This window comes from Epinephelus fuscoguttatus, linkage group LG1 (genome assembly GCF_011397635.1).
Source record: "Epinephelus fuscoguttatus linkage group LG1, E.fuscoguttatus.final_Chr_v1".
NCBI lineage: Eukaryota > Metazoa > Chordata > Actinopteri > Perciformes > Serranidae > Epinephelus > Epinephelus fuscoguttatus.
This window is the reverse complement of record NC_064752.1, coordinates 22,351,402-22,373,218: the sequence shown is the minus strand read 5'-3', so window position 1 is coordinate 22,373,218 and position 21,817 is coordinate 22,351,402. Positions and strand designations below refer to the sequence as shown.

The window sequence follows — 21,817 nt, the reverse complement described above, 5'->3', positions numbered from 1 at the left end:
TCTTTTTTTTTCTTGAACTTTTTATTTATGCTGTGCAGTTCATACATTCGTCTTTTCACAAATAAGCATTTCGCATTTCTCTTTAACTTTGTATGAATTTAAGTAAAGAAAAAAAAACAACGATACAACAAATCAAATACCCAGTACTAAAAAAAACAAACACACAAACAAAAGACGAAAAAAAAAACCCAAAACAACTAAATATACAGTAAGTGTGCAAGCGACAAAGATATAACCATTTTATGTTTTTCATACAATTTCTTTTTTTTTCTCCTTCCCTACTTTAGTTACAGGGCTCAAAAGTAATATTTTACACTGATGGCATTACTGCCGTAGAATTTTAAATTAGTACCATAGCACATCGTTTAGTTGTGCAAAAAAGAAAAACAGAGAAAAAAAGAAAAAAAAGAAACAACACAAAAACGAATTGGCTCAACACCACATATTATATATTTTTTTTTCTTTTCTTCTTCTTTTTCCTTCTTTTCATTCCTATTATTGGCAGTGAACAGAGTTTTGGTGGCAAATGCCATCACATAAGTAAGAATCTTGAGCTCTGCATTGACATACAAGGTCACCATATTTCCATAAAAAAGTCAGTTTTCAGCTGAATTTTAGCTGTAATCTTTTCCATAATATATACCTCATTCACCTTTTGTTGCCATTGTTTTATGTTGGGGGGTTGTGGCTGCAACCATAATACCATAATAGTTTTTTTGGCTATTAAAAGCAGGGCCCTCAGTAAATATGTTTTCTTTTTCCCCATTTGGAGTCCTGAAGGGATGCTCAAAATAAATAACTTTGGGTCAAGTTTTATTTTTATATCCAAAATTTGCTCTATTATCCTTTTAACATCGTCCCAGTACTCCTGCAATTTTGGACAGGCCCACATTATATGTGAAAGGTCCCCTTGGTGGCCACAACCCCTCCAGCATAGTGCTGATGAAACGCCATATTTTGCTGTTATAATTGGAGTTCTGAAATATCTGTTTTTAATCTTCCAGTCAAATTCCCTCCAATTTGGACTATTTGTTAATTTACGACCAGACAAACAAGTTTCCTCCCATTCATTTTCACTAATTAGTATGTTCAGTTCAATTTCCCACTTTGTTTTATTCTCTAAATCTTTGTTTTTAAGATCTTGTTGCAAAGCTCTGTAAAACCTTGAGATAATCCCTTTCTTCATTCTTTCTCCTTCACATTTTATCAAGAACTGTTCTGTCTTAGAGGGTTCCTTTAATGTACTTTCCCATTCTTTGTTTTTATGAAGATAGTGTCTGATTTGTAGGAATCTGTAATAGTCTTGAACTTGTAAATTAAATTCTTGAATGAGTTGTTGAAATGATTTTAATACTTGTTGTCCATCAAATAGTTGATCAATGTACACCAGCCCCTTGTTCATCCATTTCTTAAATCCATTGTCTGTTTTAGATGGGTGAAAATCTGGATTTACTGCAATTTTGATAACTCTTGATACTGAGTTTGAAACTCCCAGCTTGTTCCTTATTTTAGACCATATTTTCCATGTTTTCTGAGCCCAGTTTTTTCCATTCTTTCGAACTCATAAATGGTAAGTAGCCTAGTGGTACTGGGCAAGAGTTCTGTTCCATTTTCACCCATAATGCATCTGTGTCTTCTGTTATCCATGACATTATTGTTTTGAGTTGTGTTACCCAATAATATTTTTGCAAGACTGGTAAATTTAAGCCCCCATCCTTTTTAGAACTTTGTAGCCTTTTATAACTTACTATTGCCCTTTTATTTTTCCAAACAAAATTGAAAATCATTTTATCCAGAGCTATAAAGGAAGACTTTGGAATGATTAACGGGAAATTCTTAATTTATAAATCCGAACACCACCTAAATTAGGAACTCGAGTATGTTATTTCCACGGCCTAGGAAAGTTAAATCAATGTTAGTGAACATGAGCAACTTTCTCTCAAAGCCAGAAACCAGAGAAGTAAGTCCTAAAGTTGTTATGTCATCAGGTATGATTTTGTTAGTTTGTTTTCTTATTTATACCCAAATGAGCTTTATTTTATTATTGTGTTCTCAGCTCTGGAACAGAAAATGTACGCATTTACAGAGCCAGAACCAGGTCAAGCAAAAGGCCCGGAGAGTGACCATTTATTAGGTTAGGGGATCATAGACCAATACAGTAGTTAATGTATTCTAATTTGCTACTAATAGGTCCCACTTTCGTCTTTACGTGCTCATTTGTGCATTATGTGTGTGCTATGTGAAGGGTAACATTATGACAATGAGGGGGCCCCCCAGATCCACTTAGGGCCTCCAAAGGTATCGGGCTGGCCCTGCCCATATACCCAGAACATTCCTCCTGCTGCACTCTGTGTCATTTATAATATATTTTCCAATACAGTGTCTATAGGGCAGCTCCAGACTTTTTACATGACGTCATGACACATTTGAGTTTCAGAAATCTAGATTTAGGATTTGGGAAAGAGTTGTTCATGTTTACCAAGGTTTTTGTACTGTCTTTGACCACAGAAATAACATATATTAACTTTGAAAATGGGCTTACTCCCCCTTTAAAGTAACTGTAAATGACATTATACTCTCAACTGTGGTGAAGTAGAAGTATAATACTGAAATGGAAGTAGGTTGAATTAAGGGTGATTGGGACTTAAGGTCAAATGCCACAGTATAACGACACAGTTTTTTTTCCCACACCTGATGAGTGGGAAAAAAAAACTTATTTGCTTAGCCATAGCTGTAAAACCCCATATACAAAATTGCATACCGTCATTAGGTGTACATCACGTAGGTGGGTGGGGCAGGTTTCACACAGGAAAATGACCTTGAAATGAATGAGGCAAAAAAAAAAATGACATGAGCTTTAACTAGTTTTAATCATAAGGTCATAAAACTGTCATAGCTAATATATTGTACAAACCTTTGGTGGAAATATGATTATGATGAACTACTGCTTTAAAATCAGTAGAAAAGTGGTCATATCTTGTGTCTGTTTTTGGAATTAAGCTGTTTTTATTTTTGTCTCAATCACCCAAACAGGCTTCTGGTACTAGTACTGACTGGGACAGCATCATATTAGGTGATGGGACAGACCTAAAAGGTTTTTCTGTAAAATAAATGATCAACCTTACAATAGAGAACCACTGTGTATGCTCTGTATGCTCTAGATTAGGGTCTCCCAACCTGTTTACGTGTGCAAAACAGTAATCAACCATAAAAATGGACTACCTGGATTTTGCTAGGTGCTTTTCGCAGCAGGTCATTTTTGCTATAGCTGGACTAGCCAAATATTAAAAATGTTACAAAAAAAAAAAAAAAAAAAAAGAGGTATAAGATCAGTTTACTCAAAAGGGCATGTGCATGTCATGCCTCCTAGGTGACATCTTCAGTAGTACAGAATTGTATCATTTATTGAATTATTTTTACTGATGGCAAGAAAGCTTAATTCACCCTACTCAAGTAAATGCTTCAGATTTAGAACAGGACTTGAGTAAAATAAATTATTTACATTCCACCTCTGCCTGTAATACATGCATCGCATCATTTTCACTCTTAAGTAAGCCAAAGATTAAATATGAAATGATTCTTACACGAAGTTTCATTTTTACTGGTGTTTATTAGTGATTGTGAACTATTCACGCTGTTCACAGTCCCACATGACCCCTTCAAGGACCGACGGACAGCCCACAATCACAGCGCGCAGGACCCCTGAGTTTTTAATGTACGTTCCTCCAGCCTCTGCTCACATCACGTTTCCACTCTTCGTCGCTGCTTTTTGACGTTAAAGTTCGACCTTCTGTTTATTAAATCCCGACAAAGACGGTGGGAAGTTGAGTGAGTGCATTCTTGTCCGTTACGTACCGTTATTACCGTTGGACAGCAGCTGGGAGACGATAGTGGGACGTTTACGTCGCGGTGTTGTGGAGGCTGAGCTCTGTACCGATGCCAGCGGACTTTCGGTGCTCGCAGTCGGACTTTTTCGGACTAAAATTAAAGGCTGAAATGTGATAAATGTGATGGTTAACCGTGGTCGAAAGTTTTCCCACTTCAGGACTAATGGACCAATCAGAGGTACGAACACAGTCTGCTTTTTCTTCGTTTAGTTTACTTCACGGTTAGCTAAAACCTAACGGTAAAACTGTAAACCGTTAAACAAATAATGTACGTGAACGCTGCAAAGATGGTGAAGAGATTAAATTGACTTTCTAACAGTCTCCCATTTGTCACTTTAAAGGTTTAAAACATCATCTTAGTCCACCCTGTATCACACAACAGTATCATCAGCTTGTTTCAGCTCTACAAACTGTACTGTTTACACTGGGTGCATATTTGTCCTCGTTGTTTTGGCTGCACCAGCTCTTCAAATAGATTGTTTATGTCTTGTGCGTTGCGCACATACCTATTTCCTCTCTGATATCCTGATATGGTTTGCATCTTAGGAAAGTTTGGGTTCACCAGACGATACAAATGTATTTTGCTCTGGGAAAACGTGTGTGTGTTATTGAATGGGAGTTGGTTTGATGTCAGCAAACTGGCTCTCAATATGAAGAAAAGTAAATTCATGGTTGTTGGAAATCTAACAGAAATTGATGGAGATACTGAATGAAAAATCTGCGATGTTGAAATTGAAACATTTCTTAGTGGTTGTAAATGATCATAAACAGACATTGAAACAACATATTGACCATATTAAAGGAAACATTTCAAAGTCAGTAGCAATCCTGTATAAATCTAGGAACATATTAAACCCCTAATGCCTTGTGTTTAATTCATTTTTCACTCATATTATATATCTTATTGTGTCTTACACACAAGCAAGCCATAGGTATTGATATTGTAATAATAATACACAATAAAATGTATTTGATGTAGCACCTTTCACAGAAATGAAGTGCCTCACAAAATACCATCAAGCAATCCAACAACGAAACATGCAATCAATAAAAACAAAGGCAATAAAACAAGGCAACAAAAAGAAAGTTTAACTTAAGGTACATACACGCTACTGAGGCCTCAAACAGAAACACACCAGGGAACAAGCACTGGACAATTTAGGGTGGGAGAAGGCCATTTCTGCAGACCGTAAACCTAATGGAAGAGTTTAAAAGTGTTGGAGCCATGACTTCAAAGGCACGATCACCTTTTGTTTTCAGTCTGGAGCAGGGGACAGACAGTAGATTGGTTATTATGATCACACCAACGTGCTGTTTTAACTATAATGACTTGGTATATTATTAAAAAAAAAAAATGCAAATAATGTACAGACCAAAATCAAAGTCACTCCCTGACTGTGCACAAATGGTTTTTTTTAGTACAAGAGAGCAATACGATCTGACGTATTTGTAAGTTTACCACACAAAAAGCCCCCCAAAACAGAGATTACAAGCTATTGTTGGGGTTAAATTGTATAACAATGCAATTATAGATTTAAAAATGATTAAATTAAAAATTAAAAATGATCATCTTTGGTTTTTTAAAAGAATGGTTTACAAAGCTATTTTTGAGGGTTACAAGGGTCTGAATGATTTGGATTTTTTTTAGCTTTAATTGTTAAGAACGTAGAGCAGCCTTGTATTGTTTACACTTATTGTTATATGTGTGAATAAATAAAGCACACACACATAATAAAACACAAACAAAAAAAGATATGTGGGTTTCAGCAAGTGTGGCTGCAGAGCATGTGATTAAACATAATAACTAAGCTGTAAGGACTTCACATTAACACAGATGAAATAAAGTGTGATCAGTTAGCCTATTGTTCTGTTATCCAGTTATTCCCAGTGTCAGACCACCACAGATAAACAAGGAGGAAGCTGTTCAGCGGAAACATTTTGGCAATGCCAGCTGTCTCCACAGAGAGAAACAGCTGCTGCCCAAAATGTGCAAATAACTTTTGCCACAGCCAAAAGAGGCGGCAGCTATCTCACTATAGTTCAGAGTTGTAGAGCCTATGTTGATATAGATTGTTTTTACAAGCTTTTTACCATCTTGAGATATGACATGTTAGCGTTATTACGACCAGGAAAAAAACACAAGGTTGATTATCACCTCATCTTATCTGAAAATATTGTTTATGTATTTTAATCTTGTATCACCATCACTTTCTCTCACAGAAGTGAACTGGAGTTGAAGGGTGAGATAAAGATATAGGCCACATATTTTAATGATGATATTGTATCTACAGAGTAGAATTACATAATGTTCACATTAGAGACTAATTGCAAAGATGTCATTCAGTGTCTCCTCCAACAATGCAAGTAGTCAGAGACAGTGAGACGTTTATAAGTATCAGATCAAGTCAGCTGTTTGTGACCATGTCCACATGTCACCACGCCATCCCCAGGAAGAGCTGCAGCAGATCGCCACATGGTTCACTGAGGAGGGACTCGCTCCTGACTCCCCTAGGGAGGCTCAGCTGTGTTTGCTATGGAGGGCTCTCCAGCGCACAAGAAGCCGTCTGAACAGTGTGAAATGGGACCTGGATACCCAGCGCTCCCAGCACTTAGCAGAGATGGCAGAGGTAAGTCATCACTATTGTGTTATCAGTGACATCAGAGACGGTCAAGAAGAGCAAGAATAATTCAAGGTCTGTGTCAATTTTCTGTTTCTCTGTAAGGTACGCAAGTCCTTGGAGCAGATCCGGATCTTTACAGAGCACAAAGATGTTTTAGCTCAGGAGATACAAGACGAAAACGACCAGCTCAATAACCAGCTGCAACGTCTAATATCCCTTCAAGGTACCTGTACACAATCTACAAATAAGAATAATCCAACAGACAGCAACAGTTCAGGGAGTTACTGATAAAATGAAGAAACATAAGCTTACTTACATGGGTAGAAAGTCCAAACAGGATTAACTGAGAGTCCACAGGTAACAGGAGTGAGGCAGGGAAACGTGCAGGCTGACAGAGCCATATTCAGAGTCTGGTAGGTTCTAGGTAACTGGATGTACAGTACAGGCCAAAAGTTTGGACACACCTTCTCATTCAATGCGTTTTCTTTATTTTCATGACTATTTACATTGTAGATTCTCACTGAAGGCATCAAAACTATGAATGAACACATGTGGAGTTATGTACTTAACAAAAAAAGGTGAAATAACTGAAAACATGTTTTATATTCTAGTTTCTTCAAAATAGCCACCCTTTGCTCTGATTACTGCTTTGCACACTCTTGGCATTCTCTCCATGAGCTTCAAGAGGTAGTCACCTGAAATGGTTTTCCAACAGTCTTGAAGGAGTTCCCAGAGGTGTTTAGCACTTGTTGGCCCCTTTGCCTTCACTCTGCGGTCCAGCTCACCCCAAACCATCTCGATTGGGTTCAGGTCCGGTGACTGTGGAGGCCAGGTCATCTGCCGCAGCACTCCATCACTCTCCTTCTTGGTCAAATAGCCCTTACACAGCCTGGAGGTGTGTTTGGGGTCATTGTCCTGTTGAAAAATAAATGATCGTCCAACTAAATGCAAACTGGATGGGATGGCATGTCGCTGCAGGATGCTGTGGTAGCCATGCTGGTTCAGTGTGCCTTCAATTTTGAATAAATCCCCAACAGTGTCACCAGCAAAACACCCCCACACCATCACACCTCCTCCTCCATGCTTCACAGTGGGAACCAGGCATGTGGAATCCATCCGTTCACCTTTTCTGCGTCTCACAAAGACACGGCGGTTGGAACCAAAGATCTCAAATTTGGACTCATCAGACCAAAGCACAGATTTCCACTGGTCTAATGTCCATTCCTTGTGTTTCTTGGCCCAAACAAATCTCTTCTGCTTGTTGCCTCTCCTTAGCAGTGGTTTCCTAGCAGCTATTTGGCCATGAAGGCCTGATTCGCGCAGTCTCCTCTTAACAGTTGTTCTAGAGATGGGTCTGCTGCTAGAACTCTGTGTGGCATTCATCTGGTCTCTGATCTGAGCTGCTGTTAACTTGCGATTTCTGAGGCTGGTGACTCGGATGAACTTATCCTCAGAAGCAGAGGTGACTCTTGGTCTTCCTTTCCTGGGTCGGTCCTCATGTGTGCCAGTTTCGTTGTAGCGCTTGATGGTTTTTGCGACTCCACTTAGGGACACATTTAAAGTTTTTGCAATTTTCCGGACTGACTGACCTTCATTTCTTAAAGTAATGATGGCCACTCATTTTTCTTTAGTTAGCTGATTGGTTCTTGCCATAATATGAATTTTAACAGTTGTCCAATAGGGCTGTCGGCTGTGTATTAACCTGACTTCTGCACAACACAACTGATGGTCCCAACCCCATTGATAAAGCAAGAAATTCCATTAATTAACCCTGATAAGGCACACCTGTGAAGTGGAAACCATTTCAGGTGACTACCTCTTGAAGCTCATGGAGAGAATGCCAAGAGTGTGCAAAGCAGTAATCAGAGCAAAGGGTGGCTATTTTGAAGTGTGTCCAAACTTTTGGCCTGTACTGTATGTCTGAAAGCAACAGCATGACATATATGTAGACAATCTGGTGGGCTGGTTATACACTGCAGGGCTGATGAGGGAAAGTTGAAACAGGTGAGCAGGTAAATGAGAGTCAGGTGACTGGGATAGTCTGAGGGCATAGTGGCCATTTTACATGCTCAACTTCCCGATGCCACTTAGGCCTTGTCTAAGCATACATGGGTTTATTTGCAAATGAAGCTTTTTCGATGTGTTTTGGTGTTTGGTCCAAACTGTGTTTTAGGTCACTGAAAGTGGACCTTTTGTGATGTGACGTTCAGGAAGTCACAAATGAGGCAGCATTTCATGCAATGGCGGACATGGCCAAAATAGTGCTAGCTCTAACCTTGCTAACAGGACTTTTTACATGTTTTTTTTTCTGTTATGGCTTATCCTGTTGGGGGTCACAGGGGCGCTGGAGCCTGTCCCAGCTGACATTGAGCGAGAGGGGGGGCTCCACCCTGGACAGGTTGCCAGACTATCACAGGGCTGACATACAGCAAACAACAACCATTCTCTCCTACCAATTAACCTGCATGTCTTTGGACTGTGGGAGAAGGCTGGAATACCCAGAGAAAAGCCACACTGACACAGGGAGAACATGCAAGCTCTGCACAGAGGGGCTCCCCCTCCCCTGGGTTTGAACCAGGATCCCCTCTTGCTGTGAGGCGACGCTGCTAACCACAGCACCACTGTGCCGCCACTGCAACAGCAAGTCCTCTGTAAATAGCTTTTTTCAGGCGTCTGATTGGCCAATATCTTCTTTTTCTTTGCATGGCTTTTGGGTTATGGTTATATTGCTGCCTGTTGGTTTGGCATACTCTTGACAGCACTTTAATTGTGTTTTCATTTGGACAGAGATTTATTTTAAAACAGTGCTAGTGTGGATGGGGATTTTCCTGAGAATGAAGGAGGTAAAACTTGTTTTAAAAAATACTCTTGTCTTTGTGTACAAGGCCCTCCAGTTCAACCTGTTTTTGAAGACCCAGTGTACTCTAATGAAGCAGGCAAACCTTGAAGGAGGTTTATTTGAGATTACAAATACGACAGGTCCTGTTCCTACTTAGTTGTTTGTTTTTGGCCATGCACACTGAATGGCCTTCCTGCACCATAGTTGTCATAAATTACAAATCATGCCCGTATTCTTACACTGTATGACAAAATAATAGTTAATATAAACATAACCTAAGCATAGTTAGGACACAGGACTGTGGCTAAAGGGAGGGACAGAAAGGCAGAACAGGAACAAAAAGACTGAGGGTGACATTGTGATACCAGCCAGTGAGCATTTATCCCTAATGAACACAAGCCATGTTGGCAAAGCTGCCTCAAACTGATGATTTTAAACCATTATAAATCCTACTCTGTCACCATCTTCTGTTGTGACAGATGCCCAGATAAGTGAGGTGGCTAAGATGCTGTACCAGCAGGGTCTCACAGAGCTGATTCACAGCAGCCCCAGTGAGCAGGTGGCCTACCTGCTGGTGGAGAGAGCCTCCTTACTTGAGACAAATGAGGGTCCTGGCAATCTAACGCATGATGGAAGCACAGCCAGCACACTGGGGACCGAAGCCCAGGCGCTGAACACCACTGCACACCAGGTTAGAGGAAGAACCTAAAGACATGAAGTACACAAACACTTGTCTTATTCTGATGATGTGGTCTAATGTTATTCCACAGTCTTCCCACAAGGGGGCACCACGTCATAGCCAGAGCCCATGGAAGAGACTCTTTGGACACAAAGCATCACAGAGCAAACATACTTTTATTCCTGTATGTGTTTTTATTGGCAGTTATGTTTCTGCATCCCATACTAACAAACACTAAAAACTGCGCTCAGTTTCATTTCAAAATTAGTGACAATCAGCCGCACTGGCTTTATTTTGTGCATCGCAACATGCACGCTTGAATATAAGGATGTCTTTGCATGTTTTCCATTCAAAACTCCCGTTCAGCAGCGTCCACATTAACTGCAACTTTTTTTTTTGTTCCAGTGTTATTAAGCTCTGTTACCAGCTCAGACTAGGGAACTTTGCATGGCAGAAGAAATTCAAGACACTACACCACTGATGCATCTTGATCCAGTGCACTTCTCAAGGTCTCTTATCTGTTCTTGCATGTGTTTACGAACATGTCTTGTTTGTATTCATCAGTTCTCGTTATAGTGCGGCAAATATTTTCCTGCTGGTCATTTGGTCAGTCGCTCTGTCCTTCTCTTTTCAGACTGAGACCAGGCACTTGGCCGGCCAGCCAAGCAGCGTGGAGAGGGAGTATTTCCGTCTGGAGCGGGATGTGGAGGAGGGCTCCCGCCGGCTGGCCATGGCCCACAATGAGATCCGGCGTTTGAATGATGAGTTGGAGTCTGCTCACTTGACCCAAAGAGCTTATGGTGGGAGAAATTAATCAGCTATTTACAAACAGTTTGTCATTCTGAAAGAGATTTTTCATAGTGATAACACAGTAGCTTGACGTCATCACTATCTCAGCGTTTCCTCTGGTTTCCTTTACAATTAAAGGAACACTTCACCCACAAAACAATCTCTTGTATGTCAATTACTCACTTGGAATTTATGAAGAATAATTGTTTTTTTCTTGCATGCCTCTATGGTGAACAGAGAATCCAAAAAATAAATTCTTGATGAGTCACAAGGAATTGCATTTTGATATAGTTCTTAAGTTTAGAGATTAAACATGATTACCTATGACCTTTTTTCTTCATTCACCATGGAGGTGTGCAAGAAAATCTAATCATTCTTCACAAATTTAATGTAACTGAGGGTGAGCAGTATACAAATAATAATGTTGTGGGTGAAATATTCCTTTAGATCATGGTTTCCAGCACTGCTAGAAAAGAAAACATCACAAACTTTCCGTAGAATCCTTAATAAATATTATATATAACGAGCTTTCAGAAGTTATTTTGCCATTATACAATATCTAAACAGACTCTGAACTAAAACTGAAGTTACCACCAACTTCCACTGCTCTCAGTGGATGAGGAATCTCTGCCAGCAGCCTTGTGTTTATTCTTACATCTGTGTTTTTTAGAGCCTGAGCTGCAGGCAGCCCAGCAGGAGGTAGAGCAACTAAGACAGGAAGTACAAAAACTGAAGAAATATGGTAAGAATTCTTTTTCATGTGTGTTCTTTAGTCTGTTTCCAAAGAATTGCCATGTTACTGAGTTTATATCGGGTATAAAAAGGAGGAAAGAAGCTGTGCTATAATCCCCGCACAGCTCAGATTCATCTATTTTATATATTTGCTTATTCTGTTCACACAGACTGGAGGTTATATCAGCACGCACTGGGTGAGAGGGAAGGAACACCCTGGACATGTCACCAGTCTATTGCACACACAATGAAACACAGTCATATTTGTACCTTAAGAGAATTTACAGTTTCCATTTTGCATCACCTGCAGGGGTTAGCTGTGTAAATGATGCGTATGTGCAAAAACCATGGATACGTGTCATATATAAGCTGATTACCTATTAAGTATAAGTATCGATATGCAAACAGATGTTTATGAGTGCTTCCACATCCATTCATGGCATCCTGTGGGAGTGGAAATGATGCATGTACGTGTGCACACAGCTCCAGAATGACTGAGATTTATAAAACAGGATCGAGTGTATGCGCGGCCTTATAAGCCTGACGAAAAGAATGCATATGCATATTTCTGTCTTTGTGTGCAGTCACTGTTGTAGTCTACAGAGTTTTATGGTTTTTAGGCTGTGGGAGGAAGCCCACACAAATAGGGGGTGAATGTGCAAACTCCATACAGAAACATCCATCTTATTGAGCCACCCCGCTGCCCTTTATCTCATCCTCACAACAAAAATCACATTTCCTGTTAAATCATATAAAAAAAGTACCTAAAATGAAATAAAATATCAATGTTTGTTATAATACATGCAATTGACCAGCATTTCACAGAGTGTAATCCTGTAACAGGTATTATTTATTATCTGACGAGTGCTTTGTGTGACTTTATTTCAAAAGAAATGGTGGAGCTGCGAAAGGCCAAAGAGCTGAACAATCGTCTGGACCTTGAGATCAGAGCCCTGAGGAACAGGGTGCGCACCCTGGATGCTGAGAAGAGCTCTCTGCAGCAGACGGTAAGATACCTGCTGGAATAAGGTCTTTTATTACTAAACATTATTGTCAGAAAACACTACATTTATGAATTTTTGCAGCAAAGACTTTCGACTTTCAGTAGCTTATATTTATAGCACTTATTTTGTGGGTATGGGCCACACACTTCACTCTCAGTGATGCTTTATGTCGGTAAGATCTTATAAATTGTAAAGTATGTAAGTGGTGAAACAAACCCTTGCCCTGATTTCTTCCGATTAAGTACAGGGGCAGATATGTTAGTCTTCCTTATTTCAGACAGTAGGCCCGTATGCTTAAAAAAATGTAATATTTTTGGGTTTGTAAATGTTGATCAGCCAAAACAAGATTCATGATGAAGTCACTTTAGGCTCAAGGATATTGCAACAGACTCTTGTTACTGTTTTATAGACCTAAACTATCATTAGTTGCAGCCCAGCTCAGTAGTAATGTGCATTTGTTTAGTACTGTTGTGGCTATAATCCAGTGTACTGTCCATATTATTAGATCAGTGGACTCATAGTTTTCACAGAGCATTCATACTGTTGTATCTGAGACACCTGTTCATTTAGCACTGCATCTGCTCAGTGTGGATGGTGTAGACACAGCTCAGTGACCACTGCACTGGTTTGTATCAACTAGGTGATACTGCGGTTGCTTGCATTGTTTTCCTGTCTGTTAAACCAGTGGATGGGAAACAGCACAAATATTACCACTGTGTAGAGTTGCTAACAACAGTGTGACACTGTGAACACTTCTAAATGTACATTAGAAATGTTGGCCATGGGCTTAGATGCATAATTGTTTTTGTATTTTTTGTATTTGTGTTTTAAGTGTTAAGTGTTTCTCAATTGTCTTATAAATGTGTGCCACTGGTAATAACGTTGACAGACAAATATTATACACAAGTGTAATCGTGTTGCTGCACTGTAGAACTAGTTGATAAGTTGATTGACATTGATCGATCATTGACAGTGATAACTGATTCATCTTCTTTAAAGAAAAAAATACCAAAGCTTCTCAAATGTTGAGATGTGTGTCTTTTAAGCATTATAGCAAACTTAATATTTTTTAATAAGAAACTTGAACATGTCAGCTTGTGCCAAGGGAAACAAAAAAAAAAATGAAGGGACATGTTTACTACCTTTTGATGTAGTATAGACCAGTGGCTCACGACCTTATTCGGGTCAAGTTCCCCTAAACCAACACACTTTAAGTCACAGGCCTCCATTTGAAAAGATTTCACTTCAGGAACCTCCATCTGAAAAGATTACAGTTGCTAGATATGTTTAGGACCAGATTTCTGTAGTTGTCAACTACAGTTGGCAAGATCACCACAGAAGAATTGAAACCTCTGCTCAGAATAGTCTCTTTTGACTCTTTCTCACACTGACCTCACTTCAAAAGTGAGTTAAATACTTCAGAGAATTGGTGAGAACCATGGGTATAGACAAAATGTTTAATTGAGAAAATAGTCAGCAGATGAATCAGTAATGAAAATACTGTTCTGTATGTGTGTTTGCCTCAGGTGGTGTCTTTGCAGGAGAAGGTGCAGCAGCTGGAGTCCACCCAGCAGGAGCAGCAGCAGCTCCTCGCTGTGCAGGTTCAGGCCAACCAGTCCACAGAGCTGGCTGAAGTAAACCTCATTGCTTAAACTCATTATGAGAACAAATAAATGCTGAAAATCTGCACAAGTTATAAAATCAAAGTATGCCTGAATTCTTATGTGAATATAGAAGCGATAAACAGAAGACGCTCATTGCTCAGGAGTGAATAAATGAATGCAGTTTGCATTCTAATGTCATTGGTCATGTGGAGGACTCACATGAATGCAGAGCTATGGGGAAGAAATAGATCCAACAGCTTTTTGTCAGCATTGGGTGAATTGGCATTTATTCCACTTCCCTCTTTCTCAACGAGGAACTCAAAATGGCTCACCATCACCCAAAAAACTGACAGTAAATAGCTGTAGTCAAAATGTTTCTGCTCAATCTAATCTAGCAACAACCTGCTGCTACAGTACATTGTTTATCGTGTCTCATGCATGTGTATTATTCTCAGAGATAAAGATGCAGTATATATGTTCCCCAGGTGGTGTCGCTGCAGAGGGAAGTGGAGCGGCTGGAGTCACCCCTGCAGGAGCTGCAGCAGCAGGCTGAGCAGGTTCAGGCCAGCCAGGTCAATGAGTTAGCTAAAGTAAGTCCCATTACACAGATCCCTGAGAAATACATCTGACACTGAAACAGTCAGAATGTAATTTATATCAAACATACAGACATTTATCATTATCACCATGTTTGCATGTATTATAAAGGATAGATGCCAGTTTAAAGTAGGATACAGTACAGACCTGGTTTCAGATTTTTACTACATCACTAGTCTTGTTCCTCAAGATTCTTCAAAACGACACACCTGATAGAGGAATGTGTATATTTGTGTTGAAAAAGTAGCTTCTTGTGTCTGTCGTTTAGTGTCAAGCAGCAGAGCTAGCACAGAGCTACCAGACCTGCAGACACTTACAGGAGGAGCTCACTGCTCAGACGAGACGCCTTTTAGGAAAGGAGGAAACTGTGAGTACATAAAAATTTGAACAGACTAATGGAAGTTATCATGGATAGTTCATATTGCTGTTGAACGCACAACAATGTGGCCCCGAGGGCTTCGTTTCAGCTCTCCTCCAAACAAACAAACTGATCAAAACCACCATCAAATGCCTCTTATAATGATTATAAGGAATCCTTCAAGTGTTGTGACACCAAACCTCGCAGTAAGTCCTGAAAAGCTTCCAAATTCTCTCCAATATTTATGCCGCATCTTTTTTAAATTGCAGATTACCTTGCCAGTGCACCATGCTGTGTATCTCTTTAAGCCAATAACTTGTTTAAAGATGTCAGTGTAAATAAAAGAAAATCCTGGTTAAACACTGTATACTGGAGGATTTGTGAGCTTACAGTAAAACTGCCTGAAGACAAGACACGTATTGTTTTGAAGTATTTACAGATATATCAGGCACTGTGTGTTTGTCGGCTGATGTGTCACCAAGCACATAGTGACCCAGGCTTTGTGTCTGTTATGCCTCCGTACCTGTGACAGCTGTAGCTGGAGGTGCTATGTTTCCAGGTTGTCCGTTCATCATGAATGCGATATTTCAGGAACGGCTGGAGGGAATTTCTTTAAATTTGGCACAAAAGTCCACTTGCACTTGGTAATTGTGACCTCTCAAAACGTAGACACTCAAAAGTGTCTATAATGTCTTTAATAATAGGATAAAATTATGAAGTGATCACATTTTATATCCAAAAGGTCCAAAGTCAGTTTCATTGTGACATCACAATCAACTGTGCTGATTGTAGAGCTCTGGTAGTTTCTTTGCAGCTGCATCCATATGTGAAGCAATGTCAACTGTCATGACTACAACTTCCTACATCCTGTTTCTCTGGTAATCATTGCTCAGGCTCATTGCTTTGCTGATACTGGAAGAGATATTTCAGTCTGCTTTGTTTCAGACTCTGGGCCTATATTAATAGTGAGTGTGTGTGCAGTTAATGCTGTTGTTCTTCTCTACAGTATAATGAATATGAGTCTTATTCTGACAACTTGTACTGTCTCAGTTGCAGAGCTGCACATATTAATCAATTATTCAATTGATAAAATCGCTCGACAACTATTTTGGTTATGAATTCATGCAAAAATGCTAAAAATGTGATATTTCCAGGTTCTCAAATGTGGGGATTTGGTGATTTCCTTGGTCTTACGTTAGAGTATATTTGATACTTCTGGGTTTGGAAATATTGATCAAGGTAATTTAGGCTCAAGGACAGTGTAACAGACTCTTATCACTGTTTTATAATGTTCTGTAGACCAAACGATTACTCAAGTAAATAATCTACAGATTAATCAGTAACAAACATGATTGTCAGTTGCAGCCCTACTCAGTAGTCAGGAACAGTTGCACATTTGTCCTGTGCATGTGTAGCAATAATCTAGCACACTGTCCATAATCACAGATCAGTGGACTGATTGTGCTTGCAGAGGATTCATTCTGTTTCATCTGAGACTCGTGTTTGATTTTAAAGTTCAGGTGACAGTCATTGTAGCGCCATGTGATGAAGCTCCCTGTACTTCTCTGTAGAAACAGTCTCTGAGTCAGGGGTGTGGAACCTGTGGCTCTGGAGCCACATGGGGATATTTAGCTATTCTGCATTTTTTTTAAGCATTTTAATTTTTGTTTATCATTGCTTTAGGCCTACAGAAATTATGCACCTATGCACAAAATGAAAAAAAAATGTTTGAACATTTCGTCAGCTAAAATGTGCTTCAAACTTCTGTGGCCTGGCACCTTTTTCCCAAAATTTTGCCACACCTCAAAAGTGGTGGCACATTGGGTAGGCTATCTATAAATCCAAATCCAGAAAGTAAAGTTTCAGAGGAGAATAGAGAATTTAGTAGTGTGCAGACAGTTTCATTTCCTTTTACCACCAGCTCTGCACAGTTTAAGTTCCAAATACTCATAAATAGCCCACTGCAGAATAAAAATAATGAATGCTCATGGAGACCTACTATTAATGTTGATTGGCTAATTTGGACTTGATATTATTCTTGTTACCTTCATTATGAGGCTACAAAAAATATGTTTTGTGGCTCCAAATAGATTTTAATTTTGTTATTTTGGTCAAAAATGGTTCTTCTGATAGTAAAGGTTGGCGACCCCTGTTCTAAGTGAAAATGCCATGTTTCTTACTGGAATAATATACGTCAATAGAGTGATAACTTCCATTTCACCAAATATACACTTAAAGACTTTTATTCAATCCATTTAAAGTCTGTGCTACATGTATTATATAAGGGTGCAAACTGCAATGTGACTGGTTGGCAGAGGCACACAGCTACAGATTACAATGTATCACCTGTTGGAAGCTTTGGTGCCTGTATTATTATCAAATGTAAAAGCTCCCACCAGTCAAACCTTTAAAGTGCACTGTGATTGTGGACCCTGTGCTGAGACAGACATTTGGTAACTGCATTGATCTTCATAATGTGTCTCAGGTGGTGTCTCTGCAGAGAGAGGTGGAGCGGCTGGAGTCAGCCCTGCAGGAGCAGCAGCAGCAGGCTGAGCAGCAGCTCCTCACTGTGCAGGCTCGGGCCAACCAGGCTAATGAGTTAGTCAAAGTAAGTCTCACTGTACAAATCCTGGACCATAACGAGAGATTGTATCCGCTTTAACTGCTATTTTTTATTTTTATTTTTATGTCAAACAGCAAAGGTTCAACACAGTTTTATTAATCTCTATGTGCATATCTCTGACCGACCCCAAACACATAAGTATGAAGAAACGTAACTCATGAATTTAAGTTGTGGTCGATGAATGGTACCTGAATATTGATCTTGTTGTGTTTCCAGTCCCAGGCAGCTGAATTGATTCAGAGCAATGAGATCTGCAGAGATTTACAAAACAAGCTCAGCACTCAGTCCAGATGCCTGCTCAACACAGAGTCAGAAGTGAGTACTTCAAAACAATTATCGAGAAGATTTTTTTTTAAGAGAAATGGACTGCAATAGTCTTTGCTGCTTGTGCATGACGTCAAAAACTTTTTCTTATCCTCTCAGATACATTCCCTCAAGCAGCAGCTGGATCCTTCCCATAGTGAGCTGGATAATCTTGTAACTACCATCTGCGCCAAAGAAAATGATTTTCAGCAACAAAAGTAGGAAATTCTACCTCTGTACACCATCCAGCAGCTACTGTATGTGCATTCCAACTCTCAGTGCTGCAGAAACATATCTGTTAGTGAAGGTTTCTGTATGTGTTTGAAGGTTGCAGAAGCAAACGGAGACAGATTTGCAGCGTTGTGAAAACACTCACTGTCAGCAAGACGATAAAGAACTACAGCTGCTGCAGAAGGAAGAGAACACACTGCGGAAGGTAATGTTTACATATTTAAATTTACTGGAAAATTTACCAGGCCTACTGTCTGGTGACGTGTTTTACCTTCCATTTATTGTGCGACCTTTGACCAGTACATTTATTTGAATGTGTCAGTGTGAGTTGCACAATGTACTACATGTACTGTGAATTCCCATCACTGCTGATGACTGTCTGTATTTTCCACCGTAGGAGTGTCCTGATTATCAAGACGCAGTGAAGGCTCTATGGGCCACCCAAGATGAGTGTGAGACACTCAAGAAGGAGATCTGTGACACCCTTAAATGCCTCGACAAAGAGCGGAGGTAATAGGCTCATGAGTATGATGTTGCTGTCAGCTGAAAAGCACAACACAAACTAAAGCTTGACGAGACTGTAGTTTATATTTTAGCCCAGGGATTCTTAAAGTTTTGATGGCTGAGTGCCAATATAGGGAACCAGCACATCACTGAGAGCCACACAGCTTCAATACATAAGATGTCGGCCACTTTCAAGGAGCTGTCCTGCACAAACTCTCCATCACTCACCGGCTTACCATGCTTTGCAACTTTGTGAGCTACCACATAGCCTGCCTGTGTTACAGCTTCTCTCCTTCTCGTGGTCCATCTCTTTACAGTAAATACCACGAAATGAAGGAAAAGCACAAGGCCAAGCTGTGTCGAGCCAAACAGAAATGTGACGATGAAACCAAATGGCGTGACGAGAAGATACAAAATCTAGAGCGAGAACTGTCCTTGTGTTCCCATTCAGTAGCAAAGGTAAATCTGCAGTTTGTCCTGCCTTCCACAAACAAAACCAGGATGTTTGAGGTGGGGCAACTGGATCCCACTAACATGTTGATGGTGCTTTTCAATCTTTTGAGCATGTTGTTTTAAATTCAGTTATTTGTTTTATAATTAATTAATGTTCAGGACTGATTTCAGTATCAGTATTTATTCTCACCTCCGTTAATGTAAGAATGTTTGCTCTGGAAAAAAGATTACGGCTTCTCTCCTTCTGTATGTTAATATGTTATCTCAGTGACCGCCTTAGCAGGATGTCATGGAAAGCATTAAACTGTGGTAAAGCTGAAAGTCCACAGGAGACGCTGATTCATAGTGTAACTCCCACAGTGACACAGCTCATAGACATTTCTTCTTTTTTTATTGATAAATAGCATTATATATTGGTTGATGAATTGAAGGAATTCAAACTGTTTTTCTTTTACAGGAAAAGGAGCTTACCATAAGTATCACTGTTGAAAATGAGAAACTGCTTGTTGAGAGGAGAAGGCTCCTGCAACAGCTAGATGAGGAGGAGCACAACAAGAAAGCCAGTAATCTAACAGCCTCTTTGTCCAAATGCAGGTACTGAATTAACAATTCGTCAACACTAAATCACACGACGAAACAGAGTCTAAACATTATGTTCAAAGGATTACTGCACCTTTAGCTAAGGTGTCGTCACTGACAAAGATCTCTTTATTGTTTGCTTTAATCTCAAGGGTGGATTTTCTGGAGATGGAAAACAAGAAACTAGGAAACAGAATACTCCACATGTCCAATCAGCTAGCTGTTGTGGAACGCAGCCTGCAAAACATGCAGTCACTCCACTTTGCTGAGGTACCAGGCATGTCTACTTCATCTTTATACACAGCCTACGATCTGGAGTTACTGCTGTAGTTGGGCCATTGTAAAGCTACTTTAGATCAACTACCTTCCTGACTAGAACTAGGTATTTTACCGAAGTAAAAGTAATGATACCACATTGTAAAATTACTCTGTTAAAAGTAAAAGTCCTGAATTAAAAAATGAGTATGAATGTCTGTACAAAATATCCATCCAGTACTGTCGCTGTTGAGATATTTCATACTGGATCAAAATGGTGGACCAGCTAAACAACAGTGCCATCCCTAGAGCCATGCATAGCACGGCTTAAGATGGACAGACAACTTAGTTATTAGATCTTTATCACGAGTTCAGTAAAAATATTAAGTTTGGTCAGGGAAAAGGCCACATTAGTACCTGGATTTAAAAAGTTTATGTTCTCCACTGTGGTTATTGTAACACACCTCAGGTTGTTGGGCTCAGCCCTCACAGACTTTGCTTCTGCCACAGTGGTTGACAAATACTGAGCGACCTACTTTGCTGTTTCTGGAGCCAGAGGCCTCCATCTTTGCTAAATACTGTCTAAAAGAGAGAGATGTATTTCCTTTCAAAACGATATATTAATCCAACATAATTTTTGTTTTATTAGGAACTGAAGAAAACATCTAATCTTATGCAGGTTTTCAAATCCCTCCCTGTACAAACCTCAAGGTAAGTGTGATCCCAATTTAGAATTTAAGCAAAACCTGTTTTCTTGCTAAATAAAACGCAATAAAATGACTGTGAATTTTGATTGTGTCTCCAGTGTGAAACTGCCTGAGCCGTCTGATGTTCAGAGCCTCTTGGACAACACTCAGAGCAAGCAGACAGACGCGACTTCCTCCCCTCATTGTTTGATCTCTGGGCCCCTGTCTCGATCGGCAGAGATGGGTTACCTGAATCTGATCTCAGCTCAGAGAAAGTCAGACCACTCTAATCCCTCGGCCGCCCTCGGCAGCTCAGACAGTATGTGTTCCTGAGACTTCCTGTCGATATGCAACATGAATATACTGTACAGAGATGATTTTATTTGTAAGAAAATTAAATTAATGATCAAAATTCTGTGCCATTATGTTTAATTTTCAAGTTTATACTGAGCACTACAAATCTGAACCTTCCCAAATGTGAGAAAAACTTTGCAACAGTTTCTTGTGTGAAACACTTTAAATATTTCTGTAAAAAATAAATCCACATCCTTTAACAGTTCCAAATCCACACTTGAAGCTTGTCTAAAAACCTGATCCAGTTCGATTCGAAGTTACCCTCAACAGGCGAGTTTCCATCATGTGGTTTTTCTTTACACTCCTCCTTCTTGTTTTTTCCTTTTTTACAAATGCATGTGGTTTTGCATAGTTTCACTCTGGGCCCTGTTGTCATGGTGAAACCACAGTATATACTATAGCAACTGTTCATTCTTAGCTGGCGTTAGGAGCTGCAGCTCTGAAGCTTTAAGTAAAATATACTTTTATTATCAAAGTCCTCAAAATGTCCTTTTTGTTCTGATTGCAGTGGCTGGCTGCTTGATGTATTCCTTGGCATTTATACCAGGAACAGTCAATTGAGGGTCTGCGACTAACAATTACCTGCATTATTGACTATTCAGATGATTATTTTTATGATGTGTCTATCAATCATTTAGTCTATAAAATGTCAAACAAATGTGAAAAAAAAACTATTTCCTGGAGCTCAAAGTGACGTCTTCAAATTGCTTCTCTTGTCC

The 21,817-nt window shown here is 39.6% G+C and overlaps 1 protein-coding gene across 3 annotated transcripts; it reads left to right on the top strand.

Moving 5' to 3' along the window:
* Nucleotides 1-3,684: 3,684 nt before the first annotated feature.
* si:dkey-264d12.5 (coiled-coil domain-containing protein 30) lies at nucleotides 3,685-21,793 on the top strand. 3 transcript variants are annotated; one of them, XM_049584775.1, is made up of 21 exons: nucleotides 3,685-4,065; nucleotides 6,338-6,514; nucleotides 6,611-6,731; nucleotides 9,827-10,038; nucleotides 10,118-10,210; nucleotides 10,661-10,826; nucleotides 11,486-11,557; nucleotides 12,439-12,554; nucleotides 14,078-14,185; nucleotides 14,641-14,745; nucleotides 15,021-15,119; nucleotides 17,596-17,718; nucleotides 17,950-18,048; nucleotides 18,157-18,254; nucleotides 18,364-18,472; nucleotides 18,665-18,777; nucleotides 19,089-19,230; nucleotides 19,682-19,818; nucleotides 19,956-20,073; nucleotides 20,708-20,769; nucleotides 20,864-21,792. In XM_049584775.1, the coding sequence occupies exons 1-21, from the start codon at nucleotides 4,051-4,053 to the stop codon at nucleotides 21,075-21,077; spliced, it is 2,499 nt and encodes an 832-aa protein (XP_049440732.1). In that variant the 5' UTR covers nucleotides 3,685-4,050; the 3' UTR covers nucleotides 21,078-21,792. The 3 variants fall into 3 exon arrangements, with proteins under 3 accessions (XP_049440732.1, XP_049440739.1, XP_049440747.1); XM_049584782.1 differs by lacking the exon at nucleotides 10,118-10,210 and having other exon boundaries at nucleotides 20,864-21,793; XM_049584790.1 differs by lacking the exon at nucleotides 14,078-14,185 and having other exon boundaries at nucleotides 3,686-4,065; nucleotides 20,864-21,791.
* The last annotated feature ends 24 nt before the right edge of the window (nucleotides 21,794-21,817 follow it).